General features: G+C 49.7%; 1 protein-coding gene across 4 annotated transcripts in view; it reads left to right on the top strand.

Annotated features, from left to right (window-relative positions):
- The first annotated feature begins 726 nt into the window (after window positions 1-726).
- Window positions 727-20,159, top strand: part of LOC144180172 (roquin-2-like) — a 46,173-nt gene continuing 26,740 nt past the window's right edge. For 3 of the 4 annotated variants that reach the window (XM_077708567.1, XM_077708561.1, XM_077708576.1), the window contains exons 1-5: window positions 727-1,215; window positions 6,735-7,253; window positions 9,696-10,026; window positions 16,278-16,503; window positions 17,939-18,013. In XM_077708567.1, the coding sequence (XP_077564693.1) occupies window positions 6,753-7,253; window positions 9,696-10,026; window positions 16,278-16,503; window positions 17,939-18,013 (1,133 nt within the window). In that variant the 5' untranslated portion in view covers window positions 727-1,215; window positions 6,735-6,752. The remainder of the gene's footprint in view (window positions 1,216-6,734; window positions 7,254-9,695; window positions 10,027-16,277; window positions 16,504-17,938; window positions 18,014-20,159) is intronic. The other variant, XM_077708572.1, reaches the window with a different exon arrangement.

Here is a 20,159-nt window from a genome sequence, read left to right as displayed (position 1 = left end):
ACTGTTGGAATGTGTGTCCATCCAAATCTGCATGGCTTCAAGGTTGTCGAGGCGGCGAAAAGCAGATTAGAATGCTGGTGGACGAAAAGCAGAGAAAGGAATATTGCCTAGAACAGCTACCACCTGTAACAGAAAAAAAAAAGTATTTTGAGCCTGCCCGATACAAAGGGGAAACCAATAGAAATCATCATCATAATCATCATCTAAGAGCAGCGATAGAATTAAATGAAGAGTATAAAGCATATATATATATATATTAGTTTATTTGAGTGCATGAGAACAATTCAAAAATTCTTCGCGCTAGGAGTGGACATCATTAAACTTAGGTGTCTTCGACTTGACTGCGCTCGCTAAACTCATTCAGGTAGGCATGCAGGTAGGGCAGCACTCGCCTCTTCGATTTTCTAATGCAGCGCGCGGCGCCTGCACTTCTCTCTTCGATTTATCGACGGTGCAGAGAGTGCAGGATGAGTTCACGGCTTTCTGTGCACTTCCCTGAGAGGAGGTGCAGAAGCAGATGACAAAAGTGCAGGACCAGTTCTGCAGTGGCTGCACCTGCGCTGAACTGGCTGAACTAATTCTGAACTCATGCAGAAAGCACAGAAAGAGCAGGCCAAATTTCGCGCTAGGAGTGCGGATAGAGACATTACACGCGTTGTTATCTGTGCAAGTAGCCGTGGCGTCGCCTAGCGGTGCCAGAGCTAACTCTTCAGGAGCGTTTTATTGCTCGACTTGAACGGGCGCGAGTGCTATGAGGTGGTCGCCTGCGGGAATTCCAGTTGCGAGGTTGCGGTTGTGGTGGTTGCGTATCTGGACCGTCGTCGCCGCTTTGGTCGCTCCTTCAGCCGTCGTCGTCGTCGTCTTGTGTGGTGCAGAGCGCGATCAGCGCGAGCCTGTGATCGTAAGCCGCGCGCGGCCTGGTCGGCGAGAAGCAGCCGTTCGGCGGCGGCGGCGGCGGCGGCGGCTCGAGTTTCGCGGTGGTGCCAGCGCCAGCGGCCCGTGATGTTTCGGCTGTTGGGACGATGAAAGGCAAACGCTTCCACCTCATCGTGCGGCTCAAGTCCCTGTTCTGGCTGCCCGCGTAGCCTGCACTGGAGTCCGCGGACTGCTATGCTCGGGCCGCCTTGGGCCGTGGGCTCTGAGACCGCTCCGCCGACCACAGCTTAGTTCTCGCCAGCAGCGGGCCGAACGCGCCGGCTTCTTGTTCCCAGCACGGTAAGCGCCGACACTTGGCCCTCAAGTTCTGCGTCGCGTTCGAACGCGCACTGCACCGCAGCCCGCGCGGGGAAACCTGTCTTTTCGGCTTCGCACGAGAAAACAACACTCGCGCACGCACGCACGTAAAAAGAAACAAAGGTGTAGTGACGTTTGCTACGGAACCCCGCTTCCTAAAAGCTGGCCCCGCAAACTAATCGGTTTCCGCACTCCCAAGAAGAAATCTTATCGTTTTCAGGCGGCCCGTCTGGTTAAAGCGTACATTTCCGACGGAGCAGCTACGAAGACGTTCCACGATAGCTCGTTCTGGAAGCGGCCGTGCAAGCGCGTGTTGAGATGCGATACAGCTTCAGCTGTCTCGGTTTATATCTCTGGCCTTTTTTTAGGGGCTTCGAGATAAACTTTGTCCGATTTTTTCTTTTATGGTGCGCGCCGCAGGTAAACGGCCTTCCTTATCTTCGCTCTCGCTTGTCATTTGCAGCATGTTCGGGGAGGTGCAGGCCTGGGTCGTCGTAGGCATACATTCGGTTTCGTCTTGTGAGCACCCTCCAACATTGCTGCTTCTTGCCGCAGTGTAGTCGCTCTAGAGCAGAGCAGCATTTCATCAATGCTGCCCCATCTACGAGGGATCCGGGGCACCTGGAGATGCATGTTTAGGAGCAGTTGCAGGGATTTGTGCTCTGGGTGTGCCCATTCTCGCGGCAGTTTCCGCAAAAGCCCCCCGAAGCTAGCTTGGCACTCCAAGGAGACCTGGACTTTTTTCTTGGGCCCTCTACTGTGATCACTGAAGTGCCAATATTGAGGGCCAGAAGTAACCTGTGGGACATAAACTAAACCCAAACCACTTCAAGTTCATCGTTTTGTAGCTGAAAGAATAACCCAACTGCCAAAAGTCAACTGCAGTAAAGCGCGAGTTTTTTTTTCATGTCCGTTTCCCCAAAAGTCCCAAGCAGAGCCTGCGTAATAAAAACTTGTAAAATGGTAAAAAAAGAAAATTGGCGGTTTGGCTGCATCAGCCAGTGTCATGTGCTGTGCAAGGCAGCGTACAGTCCTCCTTGATACGCCATTATGGCAGTGGGCCACTTTGTGGGTATGTAATGTAACACTTTTAGCTAGACTAACAGCAGAAACGGTTGGCTGCTGTGCGCTGGAATTCAAGCCAAATGTTTTGCTTTGAGGTCTTGTATTTGCTTGTTGAGTGCGAATACTGCAGGCCAGGCATGCTGTCCCAAATATACACATTATTGCAAATATGTACAGCCACGATCAAAAGCTTACGGACCATGAAAATGGCAATTTTAGGTTATCTCTTCCGGTAGCAGCCCGAAAAACTGCTGCGTGCATGTAAGATGTCGTATAGCTACTGAAGTAATGAAAAATACGGCACATAGTACCCCAGGCTGCCGTGCGGCAGAGAAATAAGCCAAAATTGCTGCTTTCGTGGTTCTTAATGTTTTGCTCTTGGGTGTACATACCTATGTTCAAATTTTTGTGGGCAATAAACAAAAGAAATTAAAACAAAATACAACACTGGTCAGTCAAGGCAAAGTACACCAATGCTCTCCTGAAGTGCTCGGAAAAAATTGCTGGCATGAATAACTGCTTCCAGGAGCACATTCCGTTCTGCAATCAGTGTGGTTTGCTTGTGTCTAATGATTTGATTAGGCGTACTTGACTTCAGAAGTAACTATATTATGTCGCAGTGATAAGTGGGCAAAGCTTTCTCGAACTGCTAGACGTTAGCTTCGAGGGAAAATTATAATTTACTGAAACCGACGTTTGGGTTTGGGCTAGTTGGTTCATCGTAAAACAGTGAAACATCGCTTAAACGAAGACCGTAAAGAAGACACAGCGCTTGTGTCTGTGCCTTCTTTTACTGTCTTCGTTTATGCCCTGTTTCACTGTTTTATAATTTACCCAAAACTGCTTCTCTCTGAATCTCTTGAAGTGCAGACTTCGCATTGGAGGCACGTTCATGTTTGTGTTGCATAACAGAGGTGCCCCTCTGTGGGCATGTATCACTTTGCTAGAACAGCAGCAGCAACTGTCGGGCTTCAGGCTAACGGTTTGCTCTGGGGTCTTCCCAGTGGGTGGTGGCTACTGCAATGTGCGATTCGTTGCTGTGCGCACTGTTGTGAGCGCCCCTTAAGATTTGCGCAGTTCTGAAGGGCATGCAGGTGTGCTTTCCGATTTGTGTAGTGCAAAGTTTCACGAGGAGCCTGCTCTAAAGCAGGCGGTGAAATTGGTCAATAGTGCACCAAATGGGTGGGGAAGGCACAGAGGGACGTTTGGTGCTTGGGGCAGAAAAGCAAGGGGAGAAATGAGCCACCATGGTCAAGCTTGCAAGGGGAAACAAATGTTTGCTACATATTTGCACAGGCCCAGTGTGCGGTGTGTAACTTTCCTGTATATTTCGACCTGATTACAATTTCATGCCTCCGAAGTGAAGGCTGCTGATGTCACATATGACCTGGATGTGGTGACCATTTGTGCTTGTTGGTCATGGAAAAACTAGCATATCCAGGTTTAGATAACAGGCTGTCTGAGGAAATTCTTGGGCCTATGAGCCCCAAACAGATGCGCGATGCACAAGAGAAAAATGAAACCAATGAGCTTTTCCCGCTAAGGATTGGATGCCCCCTTCCAACCTCCACATCTTGTTTGATGGGGAAGCCGTGACACGCTTCATGTTCAACAAGCCAGTGTTCAGTGCCAAGTTTTCCCAGACACACTGAGCGCTGTAAACTAAGAAAAGAGCTTCACCTCAAGGCACCCTGGTTAGGCAAGCACCTATTCTCATATGCACGCATGACGACCACAGCTGGGTGCAGGACATGTCGGTGAACACCCTCTTGGCGAAGCCGCGCTCATTTCATCGGAGTCTCCTCATCCAACTCTGTTTCGTTCAAGTGGTGTTGCCCATTCCCTCGGGTGCTGTTTTGCCGGACTTGTTAGTGTTGCTGCCAGAAGGTATCAAGTGTCAAGTACTTGGCATTTAGAGAAGCTGCAAACAGAAACTGTGCACTTTTGGAGCCCAAGTCTTTCCACGACGATCAGTGACATGCAGCGGAGCTAACGGGCTCCAGGTGGTGCCTTTGCTCCAGTTTGTTCTTTTGTTTCGCCTTTTTTCTAACTCCGTTTCTAGCGTCTGAAAAGCGCAAATTTCGAGAAAGCACAAATGAAAGCTAGCTACAGGCTTGTAGAAGGTGGAATTTTGTTCTGTGTCAGCTGCGTCAGGAACTGCATTGCATGATAACATAAAAGCACACATGAATGCTGCCGCTGTTTCAGCCCTAAAGCTTTAGTCTGTCTGGTTGCTGCAGATGCACTCAATGAGGTCTTCTCTGCTTGGGCAGTTGTTCAGCAGCGGCCCGAAGCCGGAACCGTTAGAAAAGGCTGAGCAGACTGGAAGGCCACTGGGCCCTCCTTGAGCCACGGTACGAGGCAGCCCTCACTCGAGCAATGCTGTGGGCGTCCAGGAGTTTCTGCATGTGACAGGTTGGAAAAGCAACTGCGGGGCAGGTAGGAAAACTGGAAATCGGTGCTCCTGAAGGGGGGACACTTAAAGCAATTTCTTTTAATTTTTAACTAAACTCTGTGAAACTTGTCAGTCTTGCTGCTTTTTTCCCACAGATTTCAAATATGCCATTATTTTTTGACACAATTCAGTTAGTTACCAAGATAATTAGAGAGAATTAGTCATTTTTGGAGGAACAATAGACAAAACAGTGTTGGCCATAATCTTTATATTTTCCATACTATGGACCCTGGTGAGTGCAATAAGAATCATTTTTTTTTTGCTGCACCGCTTGGAACTAATTTTACAGCTCATTGAACTTTGGTGTTTGAAATGGGCATTTTGAAATGCTTCCTTGCCACTGGTGCCACCAAGGTTTAATGAGCTGTAAAATTAGTTCCAGGCAGTGCATCAAAAAACTTATTCTCTTATTGCATGTACCAGGGTTCAGAGTGTTGGAAAATATCAAGATTAGTTTCATGGCTAACACTGTTTTGTCTGTTGTTCCCCCAAAAATGACTAATTATCTCTAATTATCTTGGGAACTCATTGACTGACTCAAAAACTAATGGCATATTTGAAATAAGGGGGGGGGAAAGCAGCAAGACTGACAAGTTTCACAGAGTTTACTTAACAATTAAAGGAAACTGTTTTAAAGAGCAGTGTCCCCCCTGAAACCATGTGCCAACTGCGTTGGAAGTGCCTTTGGGGAACTTTACGCTCGTTGGGTTGCACCGTTCGAAGCCACCATCAGGCATTACTAGAAGCGAAAGTTGAACCATAGAAAGATCCATGTGCAGGTTCCTAATGGGTCACACCTTTCAGACAGAGCGCCGTTACCACGGTGCTGCAGGTGCAGACAGCAGCTTTTGCTCTTTCGTTTTACAATTGAGTGCTCAAGTTGTGGTGGTTTCTCCACCATAGAGTTTCTCACATATTGAGAAGCTCTATGGTGGTAGAAACCGGTATTTCCCCAAACACTTACACGACATCCTTTGTTGTTTTTTGCCGGTTCACTTGTGATGCAAAGTCAATGCCTTTTGCCCTACCTCGGGTACATTGGATATGTAAATTTCAAAGTTAATTTCTGAAAGCAAGTTCAATGAGTACAGTGTGAGTATACAAGAGGAGGTCCCAGGTTTAGCTACTGCAGGCGGGTATCGTATTGCGTGTAACCTCAGACTCCCTCAGAAATGAGTCAGGTACTGAGCGACCTGTCGTGTTCCGGCACCCTCACTGCCCTGTCTAGGGCAGCGGGCATGTTCTGTGATTCCTGGCATGTTGTAACCATCTTTGCGTTTTGCACTAAGGGCATGTGTTCACCATTTTAAGTAGGTCACATGCTTCCCATTTATATTTTTTATCCATATACGGGGGTGGGGGGGGGGGGGGGGGGGTATCCACAAAGATCATCTAAACACTCTTTGGCCAGAGAAACGTACATACTAGTACTAGTACTACCACTCGATCCAACTCTTGGGCCCCAACTTGAGGAGTGCTGCCTCCTGGCTTTGAGCAGCAACAGCTGGAATTTTGTGGGGTGGAAGGCATGGGGTGTTCACCTTTCCGCTGCATCATAAGACAGCTTCATTTGAGAGATTGCCAACGCTAACAGCAACCAACTAGACTATATGATCAACCCGCCTGTGTAATTGGCACATCTGGAAAGTAATTCAGTTAGCAATGCTACTTTATAGATGCATGCCAGACAGGGAAAGTGCAGAGGATGTGGGCCCGGGGCACCTGTAAATGGCGCCATCCAGTTGGGCTTGCTCACAGACTCATCGGGAGCTCAGTTGTGTTTGCCTAATTGTAGCGGTAAGCTCTCCTGAAGTAAGCCCGAGACGCTGCCCTGCGAGCACTGCAGTAGCCTGAATGCTTTGTTTAGCATAGAGTTGTTTGTGGCCCCATCACGGTGCTGCTGTTGTGGCCCTGCGGGGAGTGTGTGTGTGCGTGCCTCGTGCTGTGGTGTGCGGAGGGTACAGCAGCGGCAGCGTGGCAGGGCGCTGCGGGCCCCGCCATGCCTGTGCAGGCCGAGACGGGGGAGGAGGCGGCGGTGGGGCGCTGCCTGCGGGAGATGGCGCTCCTGCTGCGGCCGGCCGGCGGGGGCTGCTGGCTGAGCCGGCCGCTGCAGCGCAAGCTGCTGGCCCTGGTGCACTGCCCGCTGGCGGCGGCCGAGGGCCGGGCGCGGGCGGCCCGGGCGGCACGCTCCCTGGGCGAGCGCTGTGCCCTGGAGCTGCTGCTGCAGCATCACCACCAGCAGCAGCAGGGCGGGGGCGGCCAGCAGCTGAGTGCGGCCCTGTGGGCGGCGGTGCGGGCCCGTGGCTGCCAGTTCCTGGGCCCCCACATGCAGGAAGAGGTGCTGCGCCTGGTGCTGCTCGCCCTGGAGGACGGCTCGCCCCTGTCCCGCAAGGTGCTTGTGCTCTTCGTCGTCCAGCGGCTCGCCCCGCACTTCCCGCAGGCCTCCAAGACCAGCATCGGCCACGTCGTGCAGCTCCTCTACCGGGCCTCCTGCTTCAAGGTGCCCGCTCTCCTCCTCGCGCTGCTGGCAGAAATGGGCTACGCGTAGGGAAGCCACGCACACACTTGCTAAACAAGGGCAGTGGTCCTGGGTGGTGGCCGGTCGCAATGGCACTCCCCTAAACTCTGTGCTTGCAAACATTTCATCGCAGCCATGGCAGACACACCCCGGTTTTCAACCAAGGACAGGACGTTACCTAGGTGAAGCCGGGCTTTTAAAAAACTTGGCCTCCGTGCACCTTCAGGCACCTTTGGGGGCAAGGTCCTGTTTGGTTCCAGTCCCCATTTTTTTTCCACGCTGTACCATATCTTGAAATGAAGTACCAAGGGATTCCTTGTATGTGCTTGGACTCTCACTGCCCTGGCGGGGGGGGCAAGGGGCATGTTTTCAGACTCCTGGCACTTCATTGTCTCATTGTCCTCTACCATTATGCCGGTCTTTATGCTTTTGATAAGCGGCCTTCCACACCCACTCACCGTGGTCATTCGAATTGCGTAAGGGAAAGACCACAAATGAGTGTTCTTGGTGGCGTCATTGAAATACATGCACTGCCACTATGCAGGTGCTGATTGCAGGCCACACAAACTGAACCAGGGGGGAGAGGAGGGAACCGCTAGGGTCTCTGCCTTGGCGCACAACCTTTGTTTGCACTTGCCAATTCTCCCTTGGGGTATCCCCAAGGCTGTCGAGGGAAGCATGGGTGTCTGGGGCTTCCTTTCTGGGCCCCCCACAAGTCTCTCATCCTCATCTTCAAGGAGTCACATGGAGTACATCTGAGAAAGGAGTGCGAAGACCAGGGCCCACTTTTTAGTCAACTGCTTCTTGGCAGCCGTATTGGCAGTATATAGTCTAGTTCATAAACTACAACATGTGTGCGAGTTAGCCCACTTTCTCAAAGCCCAATAAGATGGACTAGTTGGCACTTTCCCCAAAATGGAAGAGTATAGGGACGTGTAAAGTGCAAAATTTAGATGGACAGAGGAGGTCGACAGGCTTTGTTTTTGTCCATTTCGTGCTTTACGTGTTTACAAGGGACTGCCAAATTGCCCAGAAGTCTGACTAGAGCCGCGCACGGCGGGTGCCTATAGGAAGAAGCGGGGAATGCGCCAAAAAACTGCTTGTTGGTGTCGCCAGCATCAGGCAAGCATTTGTTTCAACCCATGATTGGAACAAATCAAGGAACGTTTCTTATCAGGTGGCGTATCTTGACCCTCTCTAGAATCCGTTGAATGACCCTCCATCCTTGGTAGGCCACCTCACACGGCCAGGCCTAATTCACCCCAAACGCTTTGCGAGTCTCAAACACAACCTGCTACGCGGCGTGCTACAGAAAAAACCACTGGACTGACACGAAAACGGCCCATGGCTAGACGAATGAATGAAAGGCTAGGATAACATCATGCTGTCGGAGGGAGATGTGATGCTTTCAGGTTGGTGCAGTTTATCAGTGATAAGATTTTATTTTAACGCTCACGAGCAGAGCCGTTACAGGCTGTTAATGTTTAGCTGTAATGCATGATTTTGTCATTCAGCAGCCTCTATGAACGCCTAATTGTTTCCAAGTTAAAGAGCATGATTTCATGAAAAACCTGCCCTGTTGTTTCCGTGCCGACAGCTGGTGTAGCAGCCACTTATGCCAGCGGTGCGCACCTCTTCCAAAGGGAATGGTAGGGCCCACTCACACGCGTCGTGGGAGGCTGAAATGGCTGACCAAGTCATAAGCCTGGGAAGTAGATTGCTTGGCACAGGCTAGTTTGCAGATTTAGCTCCATCTAATTGTGGCTCATTCGCTGGAAGTTTCTGGAAAGTGCCTCGTAGCTTGGGGAAGTCTATACCCTGAAATAGTTTGCCAACAAGATTAGGCTGCCAACCAGTGTGTCTTGGGCTTTGGGAAAGTGGGCCTAGCTAAGTTAGTGGAGCTTCTGAAGGAATGGAGACAACAAAATGTTCGATAGGTGTTGCAGTGTGGAAGAAGAAATGAGGACTTGCAAGTGGTGCTTGCATATGTCAAGATAACATCAGTAGAACTTTGCATGAGGATTGGTGCGCAGTGAATGTGCCACAAATGTGACAGCGGATGGGCTGTCGCCGCTCCATCATCTGGCTGCAGAACAGGCAGGCTGGCGTCGCATTTTTTCCGTGCGCCGCATCCCAGCAAAGGGATGTGTTGCACCTGCTCTTTGGCGGAGTGGACCAAGTGTGGCCTACCCATGGTGCAGCTAGCCTTGATTGCACTGGCAAGAAATGGGGCGAGCTAGCCTCACTTTCCCTTTTCTGGAGGGAGGGAGCAGGAGATTTCTGGCTGTGGTTGAGGAGGGTTTTGGCATATGCAACACGAGTCTGCCAGTACCAGCTTTGCTTGAACAAAAGCAGCCTCACGCACGCACACCCGGGAAGCTGGTGGCCGCCCCCTTGCGAGCTGCTCTCTCTGTGGGTGCGCAGGTGTCGAAGCGCGAGGGGGACTCGTCCCTGATGCAGCTGCGGGAAGAGTTCTGCTCGTACGAGGCCCTGCGACGGGAGCACGATGCCCAGATCGTGCAGATTGCGAGCGAGGCCGGCCTGCGCATAGCGCCCGAGCAGTGGTCCTCGCTGCTGTACGGGGACGCCGCCCACCGCTCACACATGCAGTCCCTGGTGGACAAGCTGCAGAGCCCGCAGTCCTTCGCCCAGAGCCTGCACGAGCTGACCCTGGCGCTGCAGCGCACGGGTGACCCTGCGGGCCTGGCCGCCCTCCGGCCGCACTTCGACCGCCTGCTGGCCTACCCTTGCGGCGGTGAGTACCACTGAGTGGCTTTCCCGAACATGCACACGCTAGGGTACAGGTACAGCGCGTGCCTAGGTGCCTCTAGGGAAGAGGGGGGAATGTGCTGAAAAACTGCTTGCTGGTGTCAACGGCGTTGGGCAAGCGTTTGTTTCGATGCATGAATGAAATTATTTTGGACCCTGTAATGAATCCGTTACAATAGCCCACCAGCCCTGGTTGGCATCTTCATGTGGTGGGGCCTTAGCAGTCTCCAGTATGAGCACTGTTGTTAATCATAAACAAAGAGCGTCTGCTACGTGATGTGCACCCGAGAAAGCCGCTGGATTGATGCAAAGGGGACCCAAAGTGTGCGTTGAATTTTTCCTGAGGAGGCTCGAGTAACTTTATATTGTATGGTTGAGATCTCATGGTGCCGCAACGTCGTTTGCTCTAATTAGACAGTTGAGTGTGCTCTGATTTCCTCATCGTAGAAAGCTCTTCCATAAAGTATCGAAAAGCTCTTGCTGACACGGATGCAATGGGCATGCTACTACTCACGCCAGACAGCTCATCACTAACGGTGGGGATCGGCGACGTGGTCTGTGAACAACCGCCATTTTCTAGTAACCGGGTAAATGTTAGAAAAAAGGGTACCCAAGACACGCTGAAAGCAATCAACAATCCTGCTGCTCAGGTGGCACAACCGCTGGGTGGAGTTCAGCCGATATTAGGCATGCTTGTGCGAGCAAAACACCCACACACAAAGTGCACAAACCCAAACAGCCACCTTCGAAAAGAGGGAAGAAATGGTGCCAGTTTCTAATTGAAAACACGATGTCATTTAACGCGCACGGGCAGAGCCATTGCCTGCTGTTGACGTTTTGCTGTAATGTGCAATTTTGTTATCATGCTGAAATTGCAGTGTGGATGCCTAATTGTTGTCTCTGAGTTGTTGAGGGTGATGCTTTTGTGTTGGTGTTTTGTAGCCACTGTGCCGACAGCCATGCAGCAAGTGTGCCTTCGCAGGCAGTGGTGAAAGAGGCCCCGTTGTGTGAATGGCTGGTCAAGTAATTGCAAGTCTGCTTGGTGCAGTCTCATTGAGAGTCTCATGCACTGTTATCAAAGTTACCAAAGAGCGTCTTGTAGCGAAATAGTCAGCAAACTACACTTCTTCCTGCTCAATTTAATCCAATTGCCATACAATTTAATTCAAGCACCATCTAATTTAACTCTTTCGTGACCACAGGAAAATTGACCGATTATTAGGGGTCCATGAAAACAGTTTTTTTTTCTGTTAAAAAAATTGGTTAGGCACTAATTACAGGAACACAAAATGCAGATTATTTAACGGCCTTTCCAATAACACCAGTTTTTCAATGTTTTTATATAGCATAGTTGTGAAAAAAAAAATATCAAAATCAAACTTTTGTCAAGTTGTTGAAAAAAATGATAAAAAAGGAGTTGTCTATTTCAAACCACCGGTAGTAGAAAAAAAATTAGAATATACATTTTGTAGGGAAACATTTCAAAAGCACGCCCTAGAAAAAATGTCGACTTGCGCGGAACACTTTGTCAGATATAAAAAAAAATGTTAGCACGCACGGTGCTCGTGTCATGCGGTGAAGCCCAACCTCCAATTCAAAATGTGCAATTTCGGGTGGTTCCCTGGAATAAATCCGGTGGTTTGACATTATCAGAGGCACCAATTTGCCCCCACATAACGTAAAAACATCTTGTCAATGACTGGCTTTGCATTTACAGCGAGCACAATATTTGGGACAAGCACGCGATGTGGAAAAAAACATGCATGAAGTTGAAAACGGAACGCCGTGGTTGTTGCTTGTTGATGTTCACGGTCAGTTATCTCTCAAAATATAAAGCTGAGCTTTATTATCGTCTTCTGACTCGCAATTGTAGCCTTGCTTGCAGGAATGAGGTGCGATGCACTTGAATCGTGCCCTTCTTTGGACGAGTAGCTGTTGCGAGATAACAAAAGATCAGCACAACGAGCCTCCTCCATTGCAGCGCCACCTGACATTTCTGAAATGAAATAGTACAAAAACTTGCCAGAGACTCCGTCCGAATAGACAGTTCAACTAAGCAGCAACACTAGACCCCCGGAGATACCCTCGTATGGAAACGAAACTGGAAGGCGAACAGCTGGCAGTGTAAGGCCGGTTTGAAGCACTGTCCTCGGCGAAACAGATATCTGGCGACTGGGTGTGGTCTTTTGACTTGCATCTGAAGTTCTTATCGCGGAAATCGGGTTAGGGTGGGGGGAAATCAGGGGCGGCATGCTTTGTTCTAGGATCAGTCGCAAACGCTCAAGGCACCATGTTGGGTAGCCTTGAAGTTGGGTAACTGCGTAGTAGTGTAATATGAATTTCGCGATGCAGAAACGAAACCGAAACTGTTGTAAACTGTTCGCGAATGGTCCTGGGGTAAGTAGAACTACCACAGCACTTAAAACAACGTGTGCAAAGGCAATAAAACTTCCTAAAATCATAAAGTAGCTTTGCAAACAGGCACTGCTTGACATTTTCAGCCGATCTCTGGGATTATTACTGTCAGAGTGCGAACCTGACGATTGAAAATCGTTTGCTGGTTCACCATTCACGCCCTCATAGCAAAAAACAAACGCTGGTGCAGAGTAATTACGAGTGGCACGCATTCTTCGTTGGTAGCAGGGACTTGCGATGACCACGCCCTTTTCCACACCCACGTAATTCAAACGCGTGTCAAAAATCACGTTTTTGTTGCAAAAATGAAAACAAAACTGATTTTGAAAGGCCATTTTCTGATCTAACTCCAAACAGCTTTACTTGTTCGAGCAACACCTGGAGCGCTATGAAAAGGCGCTCCCAAAGTATCGATCAAATTGAACGATTTTGAATAGGCGCGGTAGCGAAGGAGTTAATCCAGGTGCCAGCGAATATTATCCAAGTGACAACCAATTTAATATATACGCCATTCAAATTAACCCAGCTGTCAGAAGGTTGTTCAGGAGTGTTTAGCAGTTGTTGCAGCTTTGCAGACTTTATTCCATGTGGTGTGGGGAAAACATGGTGTTTCTTGATCCATTATGTCACAAAATATCGTATGCGCACGGCTTAATGGACATTTACTAACTCGTGCAGACCAAGAGAGCGGGCCTTTTTGGTCCGTTGGTGCTGCGTGCTGTGAGCTGATCGTCTGCGAAAGCGCCGTCGATAACTCACGTCAGAAGTATCGTCTGAGCGCCGTCGATAACTCACGTCAGAAGTATCGTCTGCTCCTCGTGTAACAGTGCCTTCGAAAGTTTCTTTGATAAAAACACATTACTTAAATGCCCTTTGCATTCTGATTTTCAATCAGTGAATGCTTTGCTGCAGTACTAAGTATTTCCAAATTATAATATTGTCTGCTCACGTCAGAAATATCGCTTGCTCGCGTTGCAAATACGCTGGCAAGCCTGCTGGCGTCACAACACGCGAGCAGACGATCCTTCTGACGATCTCGCAGATGATCAGCATACGGCACCAATGGCTCAAACAAGGCCGCTCTCCCAGTTTGCGCGTGTTAGTGCATGTCCATTAAGCTGTGTGCGTAAGATATTTTGCACATAATGGATCAAAAAGCACCATGTTTTCCCCACACCACATGGAACAATGGAACAAAGTCTGCAAAGCTGCGCCTAATTTCACACAACATTCCTGAACAACCTTCTAACAGCTGGATTAATTTGGGTTGACGACCGGATTAAATTGGTTGGCACCTGGATCAAATTAGATGGCGTTTAAATTAAATTAGATGACGCTTGGATTAAATTGGCTGGTGCCTGGATTAAATTGGACGGCGATTGGATTAAATTGAGCGTGAAAACCTGTTGTTGTATCTAATTTGGCTTGAGGAAAATGGGCCCCGGTCTTTCGAACGAGGGGTGTGTGAATAAATAATTGAAAACATGAAGTTTGGTGTGTCACTAAACACTTACCACTGGCCCGCGAGCCTAATCAACTTGGTCAAATGGGCTTGCACTGCAGTAAAAGTGTGACCTACTCTTTAAATTTCCTTATTTTCTTCATTACATTGAAATTTTGCCACCTTGAAACTTGCGGCTAACAATAAGCGTGAACCACGAAACGTGGCGCCTGTACAGCAGGCACACTGATATCACCCGCACGACACGGCGGCCAGCTGTGGCAAGCATGAAGGGACACTCCAAACACCTGCCAGAATGGAACTCTCGCCGCCAGGAACGTTGTACATGGGGACAAAAACTGTGCTATGACTGCATCCGCGCTGCTAGCAAAAGCGACCATCAAATTACTTTAAGCGAATCTCTAATGCTTTGAAAGCTCTGCACCATGATAAAATGCACCGCCTGACGTTTTCTTGTTTTTCTACGCCTCCTGAAGCAATGCCGAGGCAGCAGTTGCTACCGGTATCGTATGTGCATGTGTGAAAAGAACGCCCTTACGCACATGAATCACTGAGAGCACTCGGCAACATGCCTGTTTCCATTGGCATTATCCTCAAACGACGATACCTTTCGTTTCCCGAAGCTCATACAGCAGCTCATACAGCACTGCTGTACGGCCAGAGAAGTGTTGCCAGGCCTCCAGGAGCAGAAAGCATGGGATGACCAGGATGAAGCGCAGTGCGGCATGAACAAAGCTGGAGGTCTGAGCAATGAGGGGTTCCATGTTGGAAGAGGACGCTCGGCACACCAGCCGGTCGGGAGCCCATTTGAGCAGTCGAGAAGTACGACGGATTTTGTTACATACACGCTTGATGTGGGGAGAATGTAGTTCATTACGCCGAAGTTGGTGACGCCGAGGTTTGAGTGTTCTTCCCAACTCTGTTTTTCCATTCTCCCATCGGGTGCGTGTAATGCTTGCTTCCTGGTGTGTCAAGCGGCCTTGCAGGCAAAGGAGCTGTGTCAGGTTTAAAGTGGTCTCGCCTAGAGAAGCGTTGGGGTTGCAAGGGTATTGGTGCTGGCCCCTTTTTCTCCTGCAATAGGAAGCGTGCACGTGAGGGGAGCCAGCTGCCGGGATGGGTGACGAACCCGTGTGCTGGGCCTCTTTGCTGCTCCCACAGGGGAGGGGAACAACCGCCGCTGTTCATGGCAGTCGGGGACTCCCACCGCTCCCCTTTCATCAGGTTGTTCCATATGGAGCTTTTCTTGAACAGCCATGCTGTCCGCATTCCTGGAAGAGGGTTTTATGGAAAAAACTGGTGATGGTAAAATCAATTCAGAATATGCAGGCTTACTCTTGTAAGGTCAATTCAGAATATGTGTGTTTACTCACGTAACCTACTTTTTTTTTTTTTTTTTTTCAGAATATTCGGCATGAATTTGGGGGGAGGGTTCATTATGCGGGAAAAATTTGCAACAGAGTTTTAAAAGTTGAAATTTTCAGTGAAGCGCTGTCATAACCTTGCCTTTCCAGTAAGAAGACGTAGGTAGTTATGTAATGAGTTTCTTTTTTAATCCCTACATGCCAGTGGCCCCCTACTCGCCATCGGGAGTTTTCCTCCTCATAAAAGTCGCTTGCGGTTTCATGTTTGTCATCAGCCCACAGTGCAGCATCTTCTGTGCTGTCAAGGCACTCCAAAACTTCTTTTCCCACACCGGGGAACTTCCCTTCTTTGGGGCCACGAAACATGGCGATCCCTGTTCATCACCCAAACCTGTTTTCGCCAGTAGCGTACATGCACTGGGTCAACACTGAAGTGCCGCCCAGCCGCGCAGTTTCCATATGCTCCAAAACCTTCAGTTTAAAACCTGCTATGCAGCTTGTGTACTGGCCCGTCGTACACCGTGCACCAGGCGCACAAAATGGTCGGAACACAGCTGAACAACAAAACCATGGAGCGTAATGGCGAAGCTGCGGAACAGCACTGAGCAGGGAAGGAGTGTGGAGTACGTTTGGTGCTTTGTTCGCATGCCGCAGCGCTTTCATGGCACCTTACGTAAGAAGGTTTGTTGTGTATTCAGCAGGTGGTGCTCCTCAAGCGCGCAATTTTTAAATTGTGAACCATGGAATTCGTGCTCGCGTCTATTTTTTTTGTTAGAATACTTTTTTAGCATTTCTGCCCATACTGTGGTGTGATGTCAAGCTAGTGCGATCGTTGACGGCTTCAGCAACCATGCCGAAAGCATTTTTTATGCAAGGTAATGAGAAAGTAAACTGCAAAGGGCTTGGCGTCCCCCTCCTGCACACCGTGTCCCCTCTGTGCTCGAAGCGGGCACCCTCCCGGCTCCACTGGCGGCGGCAGCAGCAGCGCTTGCCCCGCAGAGTCCCCCCCCAGCTGGGCGGAGCTTGGCCGGTGCGTGGGGGCGGCCCGTGCCTGCCTGCAGGGCGTGGTGTCCTTCCTGGGCCGGCGGGGGGCCGAAGGGGGGGCCGGCCCCGTGGCGGGTGGGCCCCGCTACAAGACCAGCCTGTGCCGGGACGTCGCCCAGCGGGGGTCCTGTCCCCGGGGCGCCCACTGCACCTTTGCCCACTCCCAGGAGGAGATGGACAGGTACGGCCTCTGCTCGGGGGGCTTCCATCACAGGCACGCACCCAGGATTGATAGCGAGGGTTCGTAGACGCTGCGGCAGCTTCAGCTGTTGTTACATCCCTGCTTCTTTCAGCTATTCTTTTTTTCAAGTCGGGAGCACAACTGCAGTCTTTACAATGAAATGGCGAGTGTGGCCGTTCTGTTATGTATCAGAAGGGCACGTTTTTTAAGGGGGCCATAGAGGCAATATACAACTTTGTTGTTTGGGAACTCACTCAGCTCCTTCAAAGCCATGAGAGGCGCTTCATAACTGAAAAAAAGGGAAGAAATATGGAGATTCCACAGCACAGTGGTATAGCGATTTGGGGAAGGGTGACAGAGTAGACACTAGTGCTGAAAACATGCCGCACAGTGGCATTCAAGCAATACGATCAAAGGCTCCACTACAATTACCCTGTCGCGTTTCTTGGCAGTACCTTAGGTTGGAGGCCACCAAATGAACTAACACAAGATTCTGTGACATCACAGAAAAATGACTGCGGAGTTGCCCCTGCTTCACATGTCTTCTTTAATATCCCCACTATCCCCGCGAGGCTTGTCATGAGTGGGCAACGTGTAAATTTTTGCAGGAAAGAAACCCCTCGCTGTATCTTGGTAAAACCCTGCATTTCCAATGTGCCTACCAAATTCCATTGCTCTGAGGCATTGAAAGCCACCAGGGCAGTGAGGAAGGAGTATGGAGAGTGTGTGCTTTGAAGCCTGGCCATCGGGTGGTCAGTGCTTCCTTCCAAGGCACGAAGTGGCGAGGGCATGTTTTGCAGCTTTGTAAGGGTTCCAGGTGAGCATTCCCAGCAGAGAACGGTGGCCCCATTTTGTGAAGTGTGCCTTTTTCTTTCTTTCCTTTGGGTGTATGCCTGCTGCCTTCGTAATAAATTGCACTGATATTCAGCCTGTCTGGTCTCGTCACCGACCATCTTCCCTGCGCTAAGCCTTCTCTTTTGGCCTGAACCAACTGAAGCCTGAACCAACTGGCCTGAACATGATTGTAGAATCATGAAACTGCTAGGATATGCAGCAGCATTTGGAATGTGCTGCCCAATGTCATGGCTTAGTGCACTAATTCGAGACTAAGCAGTGTAGCTACTCGGGTACCGGCATTGACGTGGTACCACTTGCAAATTTTTTCAGCCACATTTTGCTGTTGATCTGTTCGGTTAAGTAAAATTTTGCCCCTGGTTTCAATTTTTCTCCTTTCTATTCTTCTCTCTGTGTACACTTTGGCTGCCCGTTTGCCTATTTGCTCCCCTTGGGGAGCAAATAGGCAACCTTTTTCAGCTACTAGCTCGGCTGCGACTGGGGAATGCAGAAGGGGTGCTGTGTCCTGTTGGGACAGAGAGGCTTGGTTGGTGGACTCCCCGATTGGCAGCAGCTTTTGCCGCTTTGCTGTCGCACGCAGGCATCGTGCCAGGCGGGCCCCCCGGACCGACTCCAAGCCTGCGCTCTTCAGTGAGACCAGGATTGTGACCAACAGGTGGGATTTTTTGCCGCCTGGCCAGGGGCCAAGTGGGGCCGGGTCACAGAGTTTCTTTGTAAGTATACTAAAGAGGAATCTGCACCTGGGAATCCATGTCGTCGGGGGGGGGTTATGGGAAGACCCCTGCTTCTGGCTAGGGCTTGGCATGGCAGTTGGATTCTTAAAAGAGTAGTGACACGAAATTTCAAAGGTGAGATAACTATGTAAAATGCTTCCTTTTTATCAGGAGATATCTCCCAGCAAGTTTCAACAGTAGCTGTTCGGTATAACATATTTTAAATCGTTTTAACCTCTGCCCGCACGAGAAAGCCCAGAGCGGGCCATCATATCATCTTCTACTTGCCCCAAACTGCCGACGTCGGGGCTCCCGTGACTGTGTTTACATGTCATGGTTTTGGGACTGACATCGTGATGCCCAGGCGCGCTGGGATAGTGAAGACCTCAGCCGGTCTGGGCGAGCGCGTGTGCTCGTGCGCGTGTCCAGACCGGCAGCGGTGCTGCGACAAGAATGGTGACGTCAGGTGCTACCTCCTGTCATGGCGGCTGCTCGGCGTTCGTTTTGTCCAAACTGAAAGTGACACGAATAAACAAAGCCGTAAATGATTCTTTACGCTGCGATTGACTGTCTAATGTGCCATTCTATGATTAGGGGGTTAATAGGCACCCATAGCAGTGAAAAAAACGTTACCCGAAAATTTCGTGTCAGTCCTCTAAGCGGTTGGTTTTTTGGATTTTCTTTCTTCACTATGTATTAGCATGTCTACGAGTTACGAAGTAGCCGAAATCCTTCCTGTTCTGTGGTAGCCGTGAGCTGTGGCAAGTGTGTGTTGGGTGAAAGTGCAGGCAGTGCGTGATCGTACCTAATGTTGGTCATGCTGGAGTTGAAGGAATGCATGAGTGAGCGAGTAATATGCCGCCCCGAAAGTTGTAGCTGACGAAAAAAAAAGAACTGAAACGTACTTTGACGAAGACAAGATATGACAGATATGGGTGCCTGTACCCGTCCTATCTTGTCTTTGTCCACGACTGTTTAACGCCACGTTTTTTTTTATTCACGTATGAAGTAACTCACTCAGCAGCAAGTTTTAAACTGTAGCTGGCAGTCGGGACACCGGCTCGCTATGAAGGGGAAGTATTCGTAGGCACGCTCAAAAACATTTCCAAGCTCATTAAACAACTTATTATTTGAAATAATGATAAAATAATAAAATGTGTGTCTCTAATATTAAAGTTTCATCCCAAAATATTAACATTGTGTTAACCACCAGCTTGGTCTGCAGAATAGTAGGCACAACCGTTCTGCAAAAATATGCTTCACATCTTTTTTTGTCTTTAGAACAGCCTGTTTTATTTTCCACTTTTATAACACACCATTCTTTGCATTTGTGTGTCACTGTGTTTGAATATACAGTTTAGTCCACTTATAACAATATCCAAGTGCCAAGGAAATCCCATCGTTATAACTGATAATTGTTATAAGCGGGTTGAGAAAAAAAGCCAAAAGAGAGATGAAAGCGTTTTATCAGCATGCAAGTTAGGTAGTGCAACTACCTGTTTGCAGAAAAGCCATAGTCTGTCAGCTTTGATTGCTTCGGGTGAAGCTGGCGCACATATTTCTCGAGAGCATCTAGGTGCTCCACATAGTTTAGCGGGAGGCCCTTCGCGAAAACCAAGTCCCGGAGAGACTTACCATCTGTTGGGCCTCCTGCGATGCTGCTCAGCCGCGTCGTCGGTGTGGTCGCTCTCAGCGCTGTCCGCAGCACGTACACGCGGAACGATCGCCTCATCACTGAGGCACTCGGACGTTTCCGCAACATTGCCTGCGTGGAGAAAGTCGTCCAGACCCGACGCATCTTCGTGAAGCGCCGACCACAACTCCGGCACACCTTTGTCGGGCGCTTCGCAGTCGACTCATTTTCTGAGGGGTGGACGGGACGCGAGGCGCATCGCGGCGCGTGCCGTCGGCACGGTCGGCGTGGAAAGCCGGCGGCATCTCGCATTTTGGGTGCGCACTGTGACACGATTCAATTGCTATATCCGATATCGTGGCACTGGAGCATTGTAATAAGAGGTTTATTATACCATAGAAACCATGCAAAAGTGGTTGGTGCCATCGTTGTTCATCGTTATATCCGATATATTG

Source organism: Haemaphysalis longicornis, unplaced genomic scaffold (genome assembly GCF_048455015.1).
Source record: "Haemaphysalis longicornis isolate Haplotype H1 unplaced genomic scaffold, Haemaphysalis longicornis Haplotype H1 scaffold_1, whole genome shotgun sequence".
In the NCBI taxonomy this organism is placed as follows: Eukaryota; Metazoa; Arthropoda; class Arachnida; order Ixodida; family Ixodidae; genus Haemaphysalis; species Haemaphysalis longicornis.
Note: the sequence above shows the minus strand (reverse complement) of the source record. Positions and strands in the feature narration are given on the sequence as shown.